The sequence below is a fragment of the Vicugna pacos genome, chromosome 1 (assembly GCF_048564905.1).
Source record: "Vicugna pacos chromosome 1, VicPac4, whole genome shotgun sequence".
Taxonomy (NCBI): domain Eukaryota; kingdom Metazoa; phylum Chordata; class Mammalia; order Artiodactyla; family Camelidae; genus Vicugna; species Vicugna pacos.
In genome coordinates, this window is record NC_132987.1 from 70,622,764 (window position 1) to 70,641,415 (window position 18,652).

An 18,652-nucleotide genomic window follows, 5' to 3' on the forward strand; every position below is an offset into this window, starting at 1 on the left:
TATCTATCCTTACAAGGCCCTCTCACTATTCTTTCACTTAATAAGATCTCGCCTGTTCAGCTCTCAACCTAAATATCCCTTCCTTTGGAATGCTGGCCCTCACCCCTGGGGCTAGGTTAAACTCCTTGGTTCCATGACCTCACAACTTTTGGTGTTGCAGCGCTGTGGTTCCCATCCTAGGGCAATATTCCTCCCAGCGCCATTTGACAATTTTGGAACCATATTTGATTGTACAGCTGCAGGACATTGAGAGATAGGAGTACTACTGGCCTCTAGTGGGAGTAGACACCAGAGATGCTGCTGAACATCTTATAAGATCCAAAGAATTATGCATCTTAGAATGTCAATAGTGTTGAGGTGTGAAACCCTGATGAAGAGTCTATAATTACATTTGGTACGGCATAATTACTTGTTTTATGTATATCTTCCCCCCTCACCTCTACTTTCTGTAAGGAAAGGTTGAGTTGATTTTGTTTAGCAGTGTATTTCTGCTGCCTAGGTTAGGGCTTAGCACATAGTAGATGTTCAATACAAAGTTAATGATATCTATATATTTATTGTGTCTGTTTTATGTGTCTGTTTCTCCATGGGACTGCACTCTCAATGAGGACACACCAAGTTCCTTTCCATCAGTGGAGCAACAGCATGAAGCATTGCACCTGACACATGGTTGATGCGCCATCATTTTTTTTTAAGTAAATGAAAAATTAAAGATTTTTGTTATTTTCAGGAGGATGAAATGCAAGGTTAACATATATTCTCTTTTCTCTCCCCAAATTTTCTTTAAACCCGACTTTTTCTGCATTCTTAGGTCAACAAAACTTAGCCCACAGGAATAATTTGTCTGTAGTGATAATTAGTCCAAGATTGAAAGATTTTGTTTTAAGGCAGAAAACATATAATTTTTCTTCTCTGTATAATAATTACTTACAGTCTGATTATTTCAGTCTAAACGATAGAAGAAGGTGGTATTTTAAAGTCAGAGAAGGAAGCTGTCTTCCTCAGTGATCTTTTGCCTACCAAGAATTCATAATCTATCAGGAAAAGTAGACATGTAAACTAACAATCATATTACCATGAGAAAGAGAAGAGACTATGTCAGTAGTTTCTCATCACCCAGAATCATGCCTGGTTTAGAGCAGGCACCTGCTAGATGAACTTAAAAGGACCTGATATAAGCCTAACAGTAATGAGGTTTAATAAATGGCCACTTTCACTTTTCTCCTGATAGAAACTCAGTGTGTATAAGCTTGGTGTTTCATAAAGGACCTAGCTGTGTTCGCTGAGGAATTAAGGGATCTCCAAGTTACAGTGTTTTACTGAGACTCAGTCTGGATTTTGAGGAAGGAAGACAGTGAAGGGGAGAAACCTTTTTTCACTGGTTTTTGTCCCAGTATTTGCATAGGTGAACGCTACCTCCTGTCCACACTAGAGCAGCTCTCATTCCTAAGACCCTACCTCATGGGGCTTCAGCTCCATCTGTTTTCTCATGAAATGGCTTTCCCCTCGCCTCACTTACCAAAATCTTACTTGCCACTTAATGCCCAACTCAAAAGCTCCTTGTGCCATGAAGCCCAGTAGATCTCGCCCTCCTTGACCTGGCACTAACTTTTTGATTATATTCATGGCACTTGATAACAGCTGTTTGGAATTCCATGATCTGAACTTGTATCCTATCTATTTAGGTGAAAAGAACTCTTAATAGTGCAAGAAGCATGAGCTTTGAGTTATGTAGGTTTTTAGTCTCAGTCTTGGCTATTTGGCCTTTGGAAAATTATGTAATTTACTTAAGACTCACATCCATTATCTGTAAAATGGAGCTGATAACATTGTGGTTTAAATCATATAGCATCTATAAAAATATATTAGATTTTTGGTAAACCTCACTGCTCTACCATATCCTTTTCATTAAACTATACATTTCTAGTTTCTTCTTTTTAGTCTAGAATAGCACATAAAAAGGAAATGCACAATATTTATAATAAACTTATTTTTAGAAGAGCTTTAGATTTACAGAAAAATTGTGAAGATAGTATAGAAAGTTTCCATTTATCTTGCATGAAATTTCCCATTAACTCCACTATACATATGTAGCAATTTGAGAATTGTTAACTTGTACCCCAACGAGAAGCAAATTTATTAACCTTCAAAGTAATAGGTCATCACCTCTTCCCCCACCCTCTTCAATAAGGTGGTTTCATACATTTGTGATATAGTTCATTTTTTTATAGTCCTTGACCTCATAAATACTTTTTCAATTTGCATGCATTAAAGGTTCACTTTTGTGATTTAAAGTTCTATGAGTTTTAACAAATTCATGATGTCATATATCCACTATTGCAATATCATACAGAGTAGTTTCACCATCCTGAGAAACGCATGCTTCACCTATTCGCCTTCCTCCATCCAGCCCTGGAGTCCCTGAAAACCACTCATCTTTTTACTATCTCCATAGTTTTGCATTTCCCAGAATGTCGTATAATTGGAATCACACAGTATGTAGCCTTTCAGACAGCTTCTTTCACTTAGCAATATGCATTTAAGACTCATCCATGTCTTTTTGTGGCTTGATCACTCATTCCTTTTTATTGCTCGATAATATTCCCTTGTAAAGCCATACCACAGTTTCTTTATTCACTTAGGAAGAAACATCTTGTTGCTTCAAGTTTTTGACACAATTTTTTATCAATGAAAAAATGGAATATGGGATTGAGTGAGCAAAACCATGTCCTCAGGCTTAAAGATTTAGAAAAGGCAAATAACCTAAGTCCTTTCATTTATTTCAACCTCACCTTCTCTGCTACCTCTTCCTTCCTTGACAACCCATGCCTGCCTAACTGGGAATTTATTTCCAACTACTTGTCACTGAGAAGTGTAGCTTTTGAAGTGGAAAGAAAATTTTGCAGAATTATTGTACATAGCCTAGAATTCATCAGAAATCTAAGAACAAAGAAGGCTGTATTATCACACTCTTTTCCTTGAAGAATATATGGATAAAGCCCATTAGACATAAAAGATAAAAACAAGCCAGACATGCAGCCATCATAAATAATTGCAAACGTATTACAAAACTACTATAGTTTTATTCAGATGCTGTAGTTAAAGTTCCCTGTTTCTGGACTTTTATGGACCAGGACTGTAAGGTATGATAGGTGGCAGGTACACAGGAGATAAAATACCTGGAGATGATAACTATATGTAGACTTTTATTTTTAATAGCAGGTTGACGGAAAATGCACATGCTATGCTTTTTTTTAAAAATTCTGTGCTGAAGGAGCCTCAAAACCTCTCCAGATTGGAATGCTATACCCTTTATAACTTGGAAGCAGAATTATTGGGGAACCAACTCTGAAGCAGGAAAGAAAACACACCATTCTCGCTGAAGCATGCCAATTCCGAGGCTGATTCATATTCCAAATTGAGTTGTTTTGCCTTTCTTAGCTTTCCTTTGAATCCATTTCCAAGCTATAATCTGTAGACAACTGTTCACCCACGTACCTGTGGTTAGGGCATTGTGAGACAGCTTTGCCTTTATTCCATATTAAATGTAAAAATTACTTTAATGCAGCACTGAAGTAGAAATGCTGTAGGCACTCCAGAAAATAAAAGCCAGAAATTTCTAACTTAATGGTCCTGCAAAAGAAAAATGTCAGCTTCATTGTGTATCCTGTGCATATCACAGTGTACATTTGACATAAAGCTGAAAGATAAATGAGGTAAATCATTTTCATCTTACTACTTATTATGAAGGATTAGAAAAATATATGAAAGGCCAGCCGGGGTCTTACCCTTTCCCGTGTTTTCCTCTTGTGTATCTCTCTGGGCAGGGCGTTCTTAAGTCAGGTTTCTGAGACGAGCACAGGAAGAGGGTAGAGAGGAGAGCTGTGCTCAAATGTACAACCTAGTTGAATATGGTCTTTTCAGTCTTGTAAACTATCAACCAGTTTTTGTACTAAAATGTTTTAATATTTTTTTCATTTTTTTTAATTGTAGAGGGATCTTCCATCTAATTAATAATTATTTATTGAATGCCTACTTTGGCCATGGAATGCTGATCAGTTCTGAAGTGACACCAGAGTTCTAAGGCAGTAGGTCAGATTTGTTACCTACTTAGAGAAAACAGACTTAGGCTCAAACGATGTTAACAGTAACACAGGATATGGTTAAGTGCCAAGGTTAGAGTTTATCCAAGGTTTATGGATAAAGCCCATTAGACACAAAAGAGAAAAAACAGTGGTATAGACCAGCTGTTCCCATGAAAGAGACACTGGTGGCATTGCATAAGAAAACCACAGGACCTCCTGGAACTATTGGTGTAGTCAGAATGCCATAAAATCTCAGAAAAGAGAGAGAGAGAGCATCGTGGAACCAGAGTATTTAAGAAGGACGTCAAAAAGAGGGCAACTAGACCAAGGGATTTGTTAGCTTTTGCTGCATAACAACCCCCACCAAAATGTAGTGCTTTAAAACAACTAGTTTATTTAGTTTATGATTTTGTGGGTGACTGAATAGTTGTTCTACTTCAGGCTGGTTTTCCTGACTTCTACAGAGTCTCTCATGCACATGTAGGAAGCTGGGGGGTTGGCTTATGGCTGGTAATCAAGGAAGGCCTCTTTTCTGTGTCCGGTCATTCACTGTAAGCTAGAGTGCTCCTCCATCATGCTGGCTTAGGCGTATGAACATGTTGTTCTTAAGGTTCCAAGTGCAACAAGAATGGGGAAGTCCTGATGCAAGTTCACTTTTCAAGTCTCTGCTGAGTCATGTTTCCTATTGTCCCATTGGCCAAAACTAACCACGAGACAACATGGAAAATTAGATGCCACGTTTCGATTGGAGGAACTACAGATTCATCTCGCAAAGTGGTATTCATTTGAGGATGGGAAGAGTCTATGGCCATTGTTTTCAATATATCATAATGTATAGAGCAGTAAATAAAGATGTAGCTTCAGTCGAGTAGAGTTAATGTTGAAAAGAAATGAAGAAATACACTTGCCACTAGAGGGATTTTGCCTCGGGGAAAAAGAGATGACTAAATGTTTTATGACTATTAAGGTAAAATTTGGGTTGAGCATAGTTTAAAAGAGAGAAAATCTAGAGAAACATTCAGTGTTTGTGAAAGCTGTTAGCAATATCTGGCACCTAGCAGGTGCTCACTAAATAATTCCTGTATCTTAATCTGAATCCAGATGTAAAGTAATAAGGACATGCACTGTGGTAATGATGGGAATGTAATGAAAGTGCCAGATGTGGGAGGTAATTTAGAATGAATTATTAGCATCCCTCGATTACTGACAGTTTAGGAGGTTATAGGAGATAAGTAAAAGGAAATAAAAAAGCTAGCTTCAAGGTTCCAATCCTTGGTGGGAAGACTGCTAGTACATTAACAGATACAGAGAAGGAAGAATTTCCTGGAGGAAGGTTTTGTTTAGACACATTAAATTTTATTGGATGGCAGCATATCCCATTAATCATGTTCAGTAGAGCATTGGAAATATGGGTGCAAAGCTTGAGAAAAAGTCAGAAATATGTGAAAAAGTTGATATTATTATCCATCTTCCACATAGAGACGATGAGGAAATGTAATAACTGTATGAGGTGTCTTGAGACAGAGTACAGAGAGGAAAACAGAGCATGGAGATAATGAACCTTAAAGGATGATCACTGAAGGAACAAAAAGAGGAAAGAAATCAGAAAAGGAATATTAAAGAAAAAGAGCAGAGGAAAGAGTGACCAAGGGATGAGGGGCAGGGGCGGGAGGAGCAGTGTCACAGGAAGTCAGAGGCCAAAATAGGAAAAAGGTTTCATAAACAAGTTCATGAGTTTTTATCAGGAGTATTAGAAAAGGGAAATCAATTTTTATTGTTTAACAATAACCAACAAAAGCGGTTGGCATGAGGCTGTCGCTAATGCAGAAGTCTAGAAAGGTAACTGCGGCCAAATTCCCGGTTGCAAGATACCTTCCCCGGGTCAGGAAGATCTAACCCTTACACTCCCTGTGTTTTGACCCATCAACCAGGCTCACCATTTGCACTCATTTGAAATAGAGCAGTTGGACTTGAAGATAAGAATATTCTCTGACCTAGGTGTTAGTATTTGTTAGCAGATGGGGAACCCCCTAAAAGGAGGAGAACCCCAGAGTGGGTTCTTGTCTTCTGGCCATGAAAGAATTCACAGGGGAGACAAAGGGGCAAAGTGAAAGCTGCTTTATTGCTCAAAAGAGAAAAGGAGGAAAAGACACTTGAGTCAGGGAGCTGTAAGGGCAGGTGTCTTGCTGTAAGAACTCCTACTTCTGGGGGTCTCAGCCAGGTCCTTTTATCTGTTTCTTTGATGTTTCTTCATCTCTTTCCATTGGCTGCTCCTTTCCTGCTTGCTTTCCAGTTTGTTCTGCTCCGTGGAATAAACACTCTGCCAAAACAAGATTCGGTGACCAGGGACCCGCAAACAATGTGGTGGAGCTAGATCGAGTGAGCGAGACCCTTAAACACTGCGGTCACGTGGAGTAGGTCTAGACAGGGCTTTCTGTTCCTTCAGGGTGGCTTTTTCCATCCACTCAAGCAGAAGTATCACTAAGGCCAACTACCGGTTAATTTTGAACCTGTAAAGAAGTCTCTAGGCAACAGGTCCCGGTGCAGAGTCAAGATTTCCTTCCATCATTCTCTTCTTCTCATTTCTGCTTTTTAAACTGATGCCCAGGTTTGTTAGCGCCTGCGGTTGGATGTGTGTCCACTGCTGGCTCAGCTGCTTGTTGATATGCTGACAAAGTCTATGGAGGCAGGCAGACCTCGGGGCCCACGGTTTGCACTGTGGTCAGTGTGGGTGGGGTTTCCTAGCACCATGCAGCACAAAATGTGTATGACTATTTGTGACAGTTTAGGCTGGAAGGAAACCATTTCTGAATAATTGACCCTCTAAAAGTGGAAGAAGGACAAGCAGAAAGGAAAAAAAACAACAGCCATTGTTTTTTAAAAATTGCAAAACATTTATTTCTTGGAGAGATCAAGGTAAAGGAATCAGTGACTAGAGAGAGCTGTGCAGGAGATTCTGGGAAGTATTTGTTGGGAGGAGGGTTAGTAGACGAAATCCTCTGGAAGAGAGCTCATGCTGGAGAGAAGTCAGTGACAAGGTTGGAAAACAAAATATGTGGGTCTCCAAACACCAGGTTATGTAGTTTGGATATCATCCCTAGGCTACACAGAAATCTGAGAGAAAGCAGCATTTTCAGAAGAATTCAAAGAGAAGGGAAGCAGTTAGGGAATGTTTTCAGGCAGAATACTTACCTTTTTTTTTTTTTAATTTTAAGAGTTATGTACATGTGCAACGGCAGAAGCCCATCTGATCTGCTTAGCCAAGGTAAATAGTCTGAGATGAAGTAAATCTGTGTGATAAGCCCTGCACATTTATTTTACAATTTATTTCTGGATTCCTAGGGACATTTTGTGAATTGAGTACTTTTCACACGAATCCCTATCTTTCATCCTTGTAAGAAAACTTCAGTACACACATTGAATGAAACGCAAGTCATTAAAAGTGAATTTACAGTGATCAGTGCCAAACATATTTTCCTGGTCTAGTCTTATTCTTATGGTTCTTCTTCAAATTAAATGATGTAAGTTAAGACTGTCATAATCTTGTTGACTTGTTTAATTTGAGAAGCAGACTTGTCATTGAATTGATAGGAATGAATCAATGGCTAATCAGTTTAAATAGCAATCATTACTGAACATATTTATGGGAACTTAATTACTGTACAGTAGTGCTATGTCAAGTGTGAAAAAGCATTAAAATACACTAGGATGTGTCAACAGGCAATGTCAGAGAGTGCAGTGGACTGTGAACCCATTACACTTTTATATTTTTAAGCACTTTACTTGGACAAATCATCAGATCTCAGTGATAACTTGCAAAATATGCAAATTAGTAATATTACACTTCCAAACAAGCCACGACACATTCTTGGCCTGTTTGTACATTCACCGTATTTAATACAATTCACCATCCGGGTTGCTGTGGTTGAGTACAGAGTCAGATTTCATCTGAAATTCTGGTGATGATCTAGGGAGGTGGTGAAAACTACACTGTCTATTTAAGCAACTTCATCTAGATCTAGCTTATTTCCTTGTACTGTTTTGTACTTTATAATCTAGCTTATTTTTTTGGACAAAACTTGCCTTGGAAAACAGGAACACACACATGAGACAATGGAAAAGCAAATATTCATGCAAAGGTGCTGAACTCTGTAGAGTGTTTACCATGGCCAGGAAAGTTTGGGCCTGAATTAGAGGCTGAGATGGGGGCTCTGTGAGCAATGAAGGGAAGAAGAAAGTTCCTATAGAAATAGGAGAGTAATGCAAGGAGAAATATGCCTACTTCAGAGTTCTGAAATCAGGTTGGAATCAGAGATCACAAACATATTGATGGTAGGAAATCAACACTTACTGAGATATGTTTTTTCAGCTGTCAGTTCTATCCATCCGCTCCTTCTGTCTCAGATACAGACACGCATTTACCACACACTCACTCTCCTTTCATGGTTAGAGATGATGAAATCAACATTATTGCTACCCTTATCTCTTCACTAGCCCTCACCCCAAATTCTTCTGCTGAACTTTTATTAAAAACTCCATTCCAAAAGCCAGATCATCAGTTAGGAGGGAAAATACTATTTTGCTGTCAAATGGAACCCTTTGTCTCCTATTCTGACTCAAAGGTGAAATAGGAAATAAACTATTATAACTGTTTCTCTAAGTCATTTTTTTCTGACAGTCTCTGAAGCTTATTGATAAGAACACTCGTGTCTTGAAGGCTTTTATTTTGCATCTCCTCTTTCCATGGCTTCTATAAGAGATGTGATATTTCTATCCATCTCCACCTTAATTAAAATGGTGCTTGGAAAATGGGAGGGGTAAGGAAAAGGCAAGAAGAGCTCATTTTAGTTAAAAGAATACATTTTTAAAAAAAGAAACCAATTGACTTGACAGTAGAGGCAAAAATCAGAACACACAGTGATTCTGAAAGCCAAAAGGAAACAGAAGACAAAGGTATGTAAGCTTTGTCCAAAAGCTACAGGACTATTCTGACTGATACAGGCTTTCTGTTTTCAAATCTCAGCTGCTCCTATGTTCATTCAGAAATTTCATATCCCTTTTTATTGCTCTAGAGAAAAAGAATAGCCTCTTGATGGATCCATTTCTGTGACAATTGCACCCTTAGTACAAAACTCTTCTTTCCCAGATTCCAGGATGCTAGGGCCAGGGAGATGCAAATGGTTGGGGATTACTGGCTCATGGTCAAAGTTAAATTCACCCAGCCTCCTGAAAAACTGAAATTTACACCATTTCATCTATGGACCATTTTTCGATAAAAGATATACAGTTCCACGCCTGTGTGCTCACATGATCTACAACTGCAGAGTCAACTTATCAAGTGCTCCTTCCTCAACTCAAATATTTCCAAGCTTCAGGCTTACAGTAACACTGTAGGGATGAGAACATATTAGTCCATTCTACTAAACTACTTATGGAAAAAATAAAAGGGAAGGAGTAGTGAGAGAGGGCAGTCACACCAAGTGGGCATTGCTCAGGGCCTGGACTTTTAGAGTTACTGGACAAACACAAAAATGATGATTTTTCACCCCTACAAAATTTTCTCCCATCAAATATACACAATGATAATCCGTATGAATATTACTGTGAAAATATGCAATCAGATAAGTGAAGAGAAAGGAAAAGCGTTCTGATAAGTTCAAAGAAAATGCATCCTAGAGACTGGAGGATATCATAAGTAATACTTCTTCCAGAATTTTATAGAGACAGTGAAGAGAAGAGCTGAAGCAGCTGGACGTTGAAAGTTCTTGATGAAAGCGCCCTGAATTACCCATGCCAGCTCTCTAATAAATCAGATTCCCTAGAAAATCTTTCTTTTCTTCCTTCTACTTTACCCTAAAGATCTGATAAGCATCCCAACCAAAGGGGAGCAAGCTGACCTTAAAAATTTCAGACTTGGAATCAATCCCCACTGAAAGAAGCTACTGCTGTCTCTCAGACCAAAAGTAGAACATGAAATCCATACTGGCTCATTAAAACCCTAGACTTCTTCAGGCCCATCTGTAATGATGACAAGTAGTAATCAATGTGATTGCAATATGTGCTTAATGCCTTCCTATTTCAACACATGCATACATGTAGCAGGGTTTGGAGAGGTTGGAAATATTTCAGGACGGTTTTGATCTCTTAGGATTTCAGACTGTATCATGGTTTCTATTATGCAATGTAATTGAAATGGGTGAGGATCTAGGTAAGAGAGGAGAAGATGCTATTGTGACTTTTTCTCCCATTGTAGGCTTTTTGGGTTTCAGCAGCCCAACACTCTCAGTCCCTAAAGTGATACCCAAAAATCTGAACATAAGCCAAACCACTATCTAGTGTTAACACTCAGAGACCATACAACCAGCAAATGTTTCCTTCTGGGAAGCCTCTGAGGACCCCAATTACTCTGAATCAAGAGAGAAGTCAGTCAGGCTTGAAGTAAGGGGCCTGCATTTCAGATCAGCAGAGAGGGAAAAGAGTGATGACCAGATGAAGTTTCTGGGCTTGTCAGAGCTGCTGGAAACTATTACTGTCAAACTTCCCTCCTCCCTTACGCCCCTCCTTCTCCTTGACGGTATTGATAGGAAATGCAATCAGATCCATTCTTCCTCATCTTCCTGCAAGAGCAAGACATTTTCTGAATTTCACTCTGAGAAGTTATTTTTCTGGACCGAATTCCAAAGAATTCCGAAGAATCCCATACGTCTCTCCCCATTCAGAATTAAAACCCAGGAGGTGCTTCTCAGGGAGAAGAAAAGAAGGAATGTTTACAGCTGTGTTTGCTGCCAGAGGACTTAATGAACGATTGAAGGTGCCACAGCTTCTTTAATTGAGTTTCAGTTTGGTTCACACATGGGAGTCCGGTTGTCACAAGGGAATTATAAAGGGACACACTGTCCTTCATGGCCTTGGAGGCTGGTGTAGTAGAGGATGAGAAGAGCGTTATTCACAGAGATTGTCCATCCTCCTTAGATGGGGTCAGACGGCAGGAGTCCTTGAGCAGGGAGGCACTGGAGCTGTGCTTCCAGGATGAATATGAGAGTCCAGGTAGCCAAATGCTACTCATTCTTTAAACATTTGCTCCTCTAGTGGTTGCAGTAAAAATATACGGGCTTTCTGAGTAAATAATTGCTTCCCTGGCTTCTAAGACCAGCTGTCTGTCTGCACCTGTAACAGATTTAGATAGCTTTGGTCAAGTAGCTTTATTATAGATTATGTTCTGTGTTTTTAAAGAGAATAATTAACTGTGATTGAAAAACATAATACAGAATTTATCATTTTAACCATTTTTAAGTGTACAGTTCAACAGTGTTAAATAAAGTCAAATTGTTATGCAACAGATCTCCAGAACTTTTTCATCTTGCAAAACTGAAACTCGATACCCACTGAAAAACAGCTTCCCATTTACCCCTTGCTCCAGCCCCTGGCAACCACCATTCTGTTTTCTGTCCTATGAGTTTGACTACTTCAGATACTTCAGATAAGTGGAATCACATAGTATTTTGTCTCTATTTTGTGTTTTTATTCAAGTAGTTGATACTGGCTTAGCATTAATTCCACAAAAATTGGGTTACTCTGTTCTAGCAACTATGGTATGTCCTGAGAAAAAAGTTTCAGTTCTCATGAAGCTTGTGATCTAGTGGAGGAAATATATTTGAACAGTCACTACATGGCAATGTAATATATACCATAATAGAGATATATGCGTAATACTGCTTCAAATAATCATCTTGTTTTCAACAAAATACTTGCTACCATGTTGCCAGAAAATTTCCCTTGCATTTCTGTATTCTTACCACAGGTGCTATTTCCTGAAAACTGAGATCATATTTAAATCCTTCTATTTAAAAGTCCAAGATCACTTTTAATTTTCCACAATTTGTGCATTGATTTACAATGTCTTAAGTCATAAGTTTGTCATTTTTTAGTCTTGGAGACTCAGAATGAAAAGCACCCCCCACCCTGCAACCCACACATACTTTTTTTTCCCCTCCTTTCTCTATCAACTCTGTAGTTCTCTTTTGTATCTGATGTTGTATGAGCATTCTTTTCCATCCTCTTAAGATTTCATGTCTTCTGCCAGGCATTCTTCCCCTCTGTGGTATGTACAGTATACTTTCTAGAAATCCATATTTTTGGCATTAAAAGCTACCGTTTGATATGTTTTCCTTTGAAATACCTCAGAGTAATCGTCACTTTGAATGTCTACATTTAAAAATTTCTTCAAAACGATAATCTTAAGATGGAAATTCCACTTACATCCAAAATTTCTACTCAGGTGTTAGAATGATAGAATTGAGGTTCTTGAAGGGACCCTAAATACCACTGGCATCTGTGCTCTTCATTTTGAAAATCAGAGGAAAAAAGCCTGGAAAGTAGGAAATGACTTGTCCAAGGTCAAAGTCGCTGAAGATACACAGCCCAGGGTTCCTCTGGCTCAACCATTTGTTCTCACTTGAGCCAACAGAGTGGGCGGCAAATGGTGGGTCTGATGAGTCCTGGGAGGCACAGCGTCAGCCCTGGAGAACTGCTCTGGGAAAATGCAGACCCCTCGATCAGCCCTGTCAGTCTGCACAAAGACACTTCTGCAAGTGACGGTGCTCTCATCTTCCTCTTAAGGTCTGTGATAAGATGCCTTGAATTTATTAGTGCCTGTAAGTCCTACTTAGTATAATGTGGCTCATGGGAAGTAGCTGCTGCTTCAGCTGCTATGAGAAAAGACATATAATGACTTTATTTTAGGTAATACAGTTTTTTTTTCTCCTTTTTGTATGTGCCAGGTCCTTCCTCTAAATCTCCTTTACCATTCATTCATTCCACAAGAATGAGCTTCTGATGCATTCCTGCCATTTTATTTGGCACTGGGCATGACACAGTGAATAAGATAGACTTGTCTCCACCTTCATGACTGCTTTCAGAACAGACTGTATCAGAAACACTCAAAAGTAAAAAATCAGTAACACCTGTATTGTTCCTTTTAGGAGGCCTTAAAAACCCTTTGCTTTTTAAGTAAATATAGGGGTAGAGAAATATTCCTCAAGCTTTTTTACTACACTTGTGCATACTGAGGACATCTCATGCAAGGAAATCAGTGTGATACAGACCCTCTAAGACACTGAAATCACAAGTTCCTTGTCAATTTTCTGAGATTACACATGAAACCAAAGTTTTGTACCCTTCAATTTCCAGGGCAAATTTTGAGGGTCAACTGTTCGTTTCCTTTTCCCAAGACCTGTTGACTTATGGGGTGCTCATACCTTCAATAATCCATAAGCTAGTTACATAGTTGGGAGGTGTTAACATGTCTATCTAGTTAAACATTATGTATCGTTAGTGTTTAAAACAGTGCCTAGAACATAGTAAATATTCGATAAATATCGTAGAATAAGTGAAAGGAAAAATGAATGAATGAGCTTCAGAAAAGTACTGGTTATACGCTGGCTGGTCATTTTCATCCTCAGTCCTAGAACTGACATTAACCTGAAAAAGGGTAGTAATTAGCATGAACCTTACTGTAGTTAAAGCCTTTTTAAGGAAAAATTGTTTTATGGAGTGTTTGCTATGATATTCAGTGATGCTTCTCCCACAGCCTGCCGCTTGCTTTACACAGCCTCTTTTCCTGGAGGTGGCTGCCATCCTAGAAGTCCTGACATGTGCTCCACCTGATGGAGCCACCTGGAAGCATCTCAGCAAGGTTTACTTTGGGGCAGGGGATGGAATTAGCAAGGAGCTTTTCTAGTATAGCTACTACCTACTCTCTAGTACATATTCCCATTTTGTGCTTTATTTCTTTGCCTAGGGGATGGACTAGTTTAGAAAAGGTATGAGACAGTGAATAAAAAATGCATTGGATTTTTTTTTTTTTTTTTTTTTTACATTTAGTAATTACTGCATTCCAGCAAACAGAGCTGGGTCTGAGTGAATGCTGACATCTAATTTTCAGGTTTTGAATTGCTTGGAGAAAAGCATATCTCTCTGTTGTTATCTGCTAACTTTTCACTGTGAGGTAATTATGCAGAACGGAGTATGGTCCTGGGCAGTGTTTAACATAGGCAGGTCATAACTAGACAGAAAATGGACCCTTGCTTTTAGGATAGGGATAATTAAAGGCTCATAATTTTGGAAGAGCGGTGGTGATGTTATTTAATAGAAACACATATACCGGGAGGTGCACACTTGAAAGGCATGTGTTTTATCATTTTATATCTACTCATAAACCATCAACATAATTTGGAAGCAAAGCATCTTTTCTCTGACTCTTTGTTTCATTGTTGGGGGTACATTCTATCTCGATTAGCAAAATGGTGCTTTATGGGCATTATGTTTATTTTGTTTATTTGCAAATGTATGTATGTGTGTATTTCAATCGGTTGTTTTCCTCAGGTTCCAAATGAAGCAAGCAATTGGGAAAATGGGAATCTAAATGGAAAGCAGCACATAATTGGAATTTTAGGCGTGTAAAACAGCTTAAAGGTCATCTTTTAATTCCTTTTTTATATATTGCAAATAGGCAAAATGCAGTCTTTCCCCTGAGTGATGATACTGCCATCAGTGAAGACACTAGCCACAGTTCAAGGGTCTTCAGGGTCACTCTCATTTCAGACCAGCTGGCTGCAAGGTCAGGAATTCCTGTGACCAACCTCAAGTTTGATAACTTACTAGAATGGCTCACATAACTCTGGAAAGTGTTATACTTATGATTACAGTTTTATTACAGTAAACAAATATAAAGTTCCACCCAAAGGAAGAAATGTGTAGGGAGGAATTGGACATTTCAAATTGTGAAGTTTCTGTTGTCCTCAGGGACATGTTACCCACTCAGCATCAATACACAGCAATACACGGAGAATCACAACCAGGGAAGATGACACAAGTGCTGGTGTCTGGCGTTTTTTATTGGGATTTCATTACATAGGCATGATTAATTGAATTATTGCTTATGTAGTTGAACTCAGTCTCCAGCCTCTCACCTCTACTCCCTACACGAAGCCTTCAATCACATAGTTGGTCATTCTAGGGTGTCTAGCCCTCATCTTGAGTCATAAACTATCTAGGGACCCATTATGAGTCACCTTGTTAACACAAAATACTATCAGGTGTGATTGAGGGACCTACTATCAATAACAAAGACACATCTGTCCCTCAGGAAATTCCATGGATTCAGAGATCGCCTCCTAGGAGCTATGACAATGGCTAGACCCCTCTTTAGCTAAGAACAAATACTACACATGCATGCGTAGCCCAAATTGCAGATTTGTTTTAAGGAAGTTCAAATAACTTAAAAGGAAAGAACTGGATCTCAGGGAAATATTTCCTGGTCCCTTGTCCAAACATTCTACCCAAAATATTTACTAGAATATGAATTCTGCTTTATAGTGCTGTTACAGTAAAATATCTTGAGAAATATAAAATTTATAGGGCAATAGAGGGGTGATTATTGATTGTAGACCTGAAGGCTTAATCTGCATACAGTGACTTCCTCCAAGTGAAGGCAAGAGCCTAATAAATCAGGACAAATCTGTTATTAAAGAGAAAGGGGTAAAGAGTAAAGAGAAGGTTCTATAGAACTTAAGTCAACAGGAACAATGCAGGATTGCATTTTTTGTTGGAGGTTAAAAAAAAAAGGGTGATGGGGGAAATTAAAGACCATTGCTTTAATGAAACTGGGAAGACTTTGAGCAACTGTAGTTGAAGATAAAACTAAAAAGTAACATATAGCCTGCTTATCTAACTATTAAGAAAATAATCTACAAATATACTTGAGTTGGGAAACTGGATGGAAAACTCCAGAATTAAAGAATAGTCAATAAGAACTCTCATCATCTTGTATTTTTATTCATCTAATGTAGGCAATGGGTATCTGAAAAAAAAGATGCATAATAGGATAGCTTTTGTATTTTTTTTTGTCTTTTTTCTTATTTACAGGTAAGTTACTATAAAAGCATATATATCACATGCTAGATTTTGTGTAAGGAAAAAGAGGAAATAAGAAAATATGCATGTATCTGCTTACTTTTACAAGAGAAATACAATAGATACAACCCAAATAATTAAGGAATTCTTTATATTCCACAAGGCATTAGTAAGAACAGCAAAGTAGAAGAGGTAGGGGACAAAGTGACAGTTCTCTGAATATAATTTTTTGCACAGTTTGGGCTTTTGGAAGTTTGTTAATGTCCTAAATATTCAAAAATAAAAAATAAGAATAGCAAGATGAAAACTGATAACTGGCTACAATCAGAAATAAATAATCCCATCCATTTTAGATGAAGAACACAGCCTTAAAGGAAAAAACACAAAGAACTAATCCAAATATTTTAATATAAACTTATCAGGATATAATTTACATTCAGTAAAATTTCCCATTTTAAGTGTCTACACCTGCTTGTGAACAGTACCTCGACTTCCCTCAATCTAGAGGGAAAAACTGCAAACAAATCTTAAACTCTTATTTACTCTTTTGGTTGTTTGTCTTTGGTAGTGGTGTGGATGTACCAATTCTGGAAGTAATCTGTATGCATTGTAGGACTGAAGAAATGAGTAAATGTGGTGATGTTGGTGGTAAAAGGGAATATGGAATAAGGGAAGGCAAGTAAGAACATTTTGGGGTTAGACTGGAGTTGGAGGTATCTAAGAACATATATTTCCATTGAAAGCACAGAAGCGGTGATGCTTCGGCAATAATGAGCTCACTTAAAGCCTAGATGTTGGTTTCTGAATGTCATTCTCCACTGAAAAGAACTGGGGCTAACTGAATACATGGCTGAGTCCAAGACTAGGGCAGGGAAGATGTAAGATAAGCCTGGAACATCTTAATGTTTAGGAAGTACTCAAAAAAAAAAAGGAGACAGATTGAAGGGGCTCCCATTATAGGCATGTGGGGCAATTTCAGCATCCAAAATTAAGAAGTGTCATGTATTATAACACAGTGAATAAAATAGGAACCAATGAATGCATACTGATAAATAATAGGTAAATAAACAATTAAATGGGAAGAAAGGAAGGCTCTTCCTAACTGACGCCAACTGATCATTGTGGAGAGAATAGTGATTTGGGGAAAACATTATTTGCAACCATCAGAGAACAAATTATTTTAGGCAAGAATTATCAGCGGATATGAAATCTAAAGGAAGAGTTTGATGAGAAACAGAATATTTGCATAATCCCCTGTTGCTTCCCCATAGATTGCTTATTAGTTGCAAGGAGAAAAGTTAGTTACAACACAGTGGAAAAAATGGACAACTCTTTGATTTGGTGATGAGAATTAAAACCACCAATAAATGGTAGATGGACAAGGTGCCTTCAGATATGACACCCTAAGAAGGACACATCACTTATGAAATATTCCAACTGGGCATATATTACTTCAATGGAAATAAGAGGAAATAGCAGATGTGCCAACTAAATGCAGTAAATAACCAGGAACTGCTGGATCTTATACTGGACGGAAAAAGTGCTAAAAAGCTCCTAACTAGGTCATTTAATACAACTGGAATATAGGCTCTAGATTAAATAAGCATTGTATTGTTAAATTTTGTGAATTTAAGGTATGCATATGTATACATTTAATATATATATATATACTATATATCAACATTAAATTATTTAACTTAATGACAGAGAAAAAGTGGCAAAGTAGTATATATTGGGAAAACTGGGAAAGGGTGTACAAAAGGTCTATTCTTACATTGTATAAACTTTTTATAAGTTTGAAATTATTTTAAAAAAACATTTTTAAAAGGAATAGAGAGCTAAATTTCCAAGGAATGAGCCCTAAATTCTTGGCAGTGGCAAGGTAGGCTAGGAGGTTTTTTCATTACCTTAAGATCCCCTTTTAAATAAGCCCCTTTAAAATCTTCTTTTCACATGCCACCAGCTGCCTTTCCCGAGTGCTGTCTCTGGACTCCTCCTTTCCCTCTGGGATAGTGTTCCCACGGGTCGTGCGTGTGCTCCCTCATCTGCTCCCTTTGTGCTGCTACGACCCAAGGGAGGCTCCCAGAAGAGCACGAGTGGGTACGTGGACAAATGCCTCACAGGCTTGGGCCCATTCCCAGGTCATTCCTTCCTCCAGGGACCCCCTTTTCTCTTCCAGCTCCAAATCCAATTTTTCATTCAAGGTAAGCGACCAGATGGCTCTCTCTGCTCCGAGGGACCCCCATGTGCTAGGAACTCACTTTACATCTTGTATCGCTGTGAGGATTAACAATCCTGACCGGCCAAGTCACACATTGCCTCACATTTGTGATGCCGTCAGCATCTAGGAGAACTTGAGGGAATCTAGTTTCATTTCCTCTCAGAGGACTGAGAGGTAGATGAAGGGCATCCCTCAAAAGGAATCTATTATGTACACTAGTCTTAGGCTCAGCAAAGCCTTCTCTTCAGAAAGAAAACATTACAATGGTGTGACAACAAAGTTTGGCTTTGAAAAATCCTTTTGAAGTTATAAGGTAAAATAATAATTAAGAGGAAACAATCCAAGATAGTGTTATTATTATGCATCCATCTCAGGTCACCAGTGATGGAATACCCTGTAGCATCTGTTGGAGTCTTCACGTATACACGTGACT

General features: G+C 38.4%; 1 protein-coding gene across 1 annotated transcript in view; it reads left to right on the plus strand.

Moving 5' to 3' along the window:
- The window catches only part of LSAMP (limbic system associated membrane protein), a 736,440-nt gene that overhangs the window by 16,106 nt on the left and 701,682 nt on the right, over positions 1–18,652 (plus strand). Inside the window, exon 2 of the mRNA XM_072964767.1 lies at positions 7,301–7,350. Within this exon, the coding sequence (XP_072820868.1) occupies positions 7,305–7,350 (46 nt within the window). The 5' untranslated portion in view covers positions 7,301–7,304. The remainder of the gene's footprint in view (positions 1–7,300; positions 7,351–18,652) is intronic.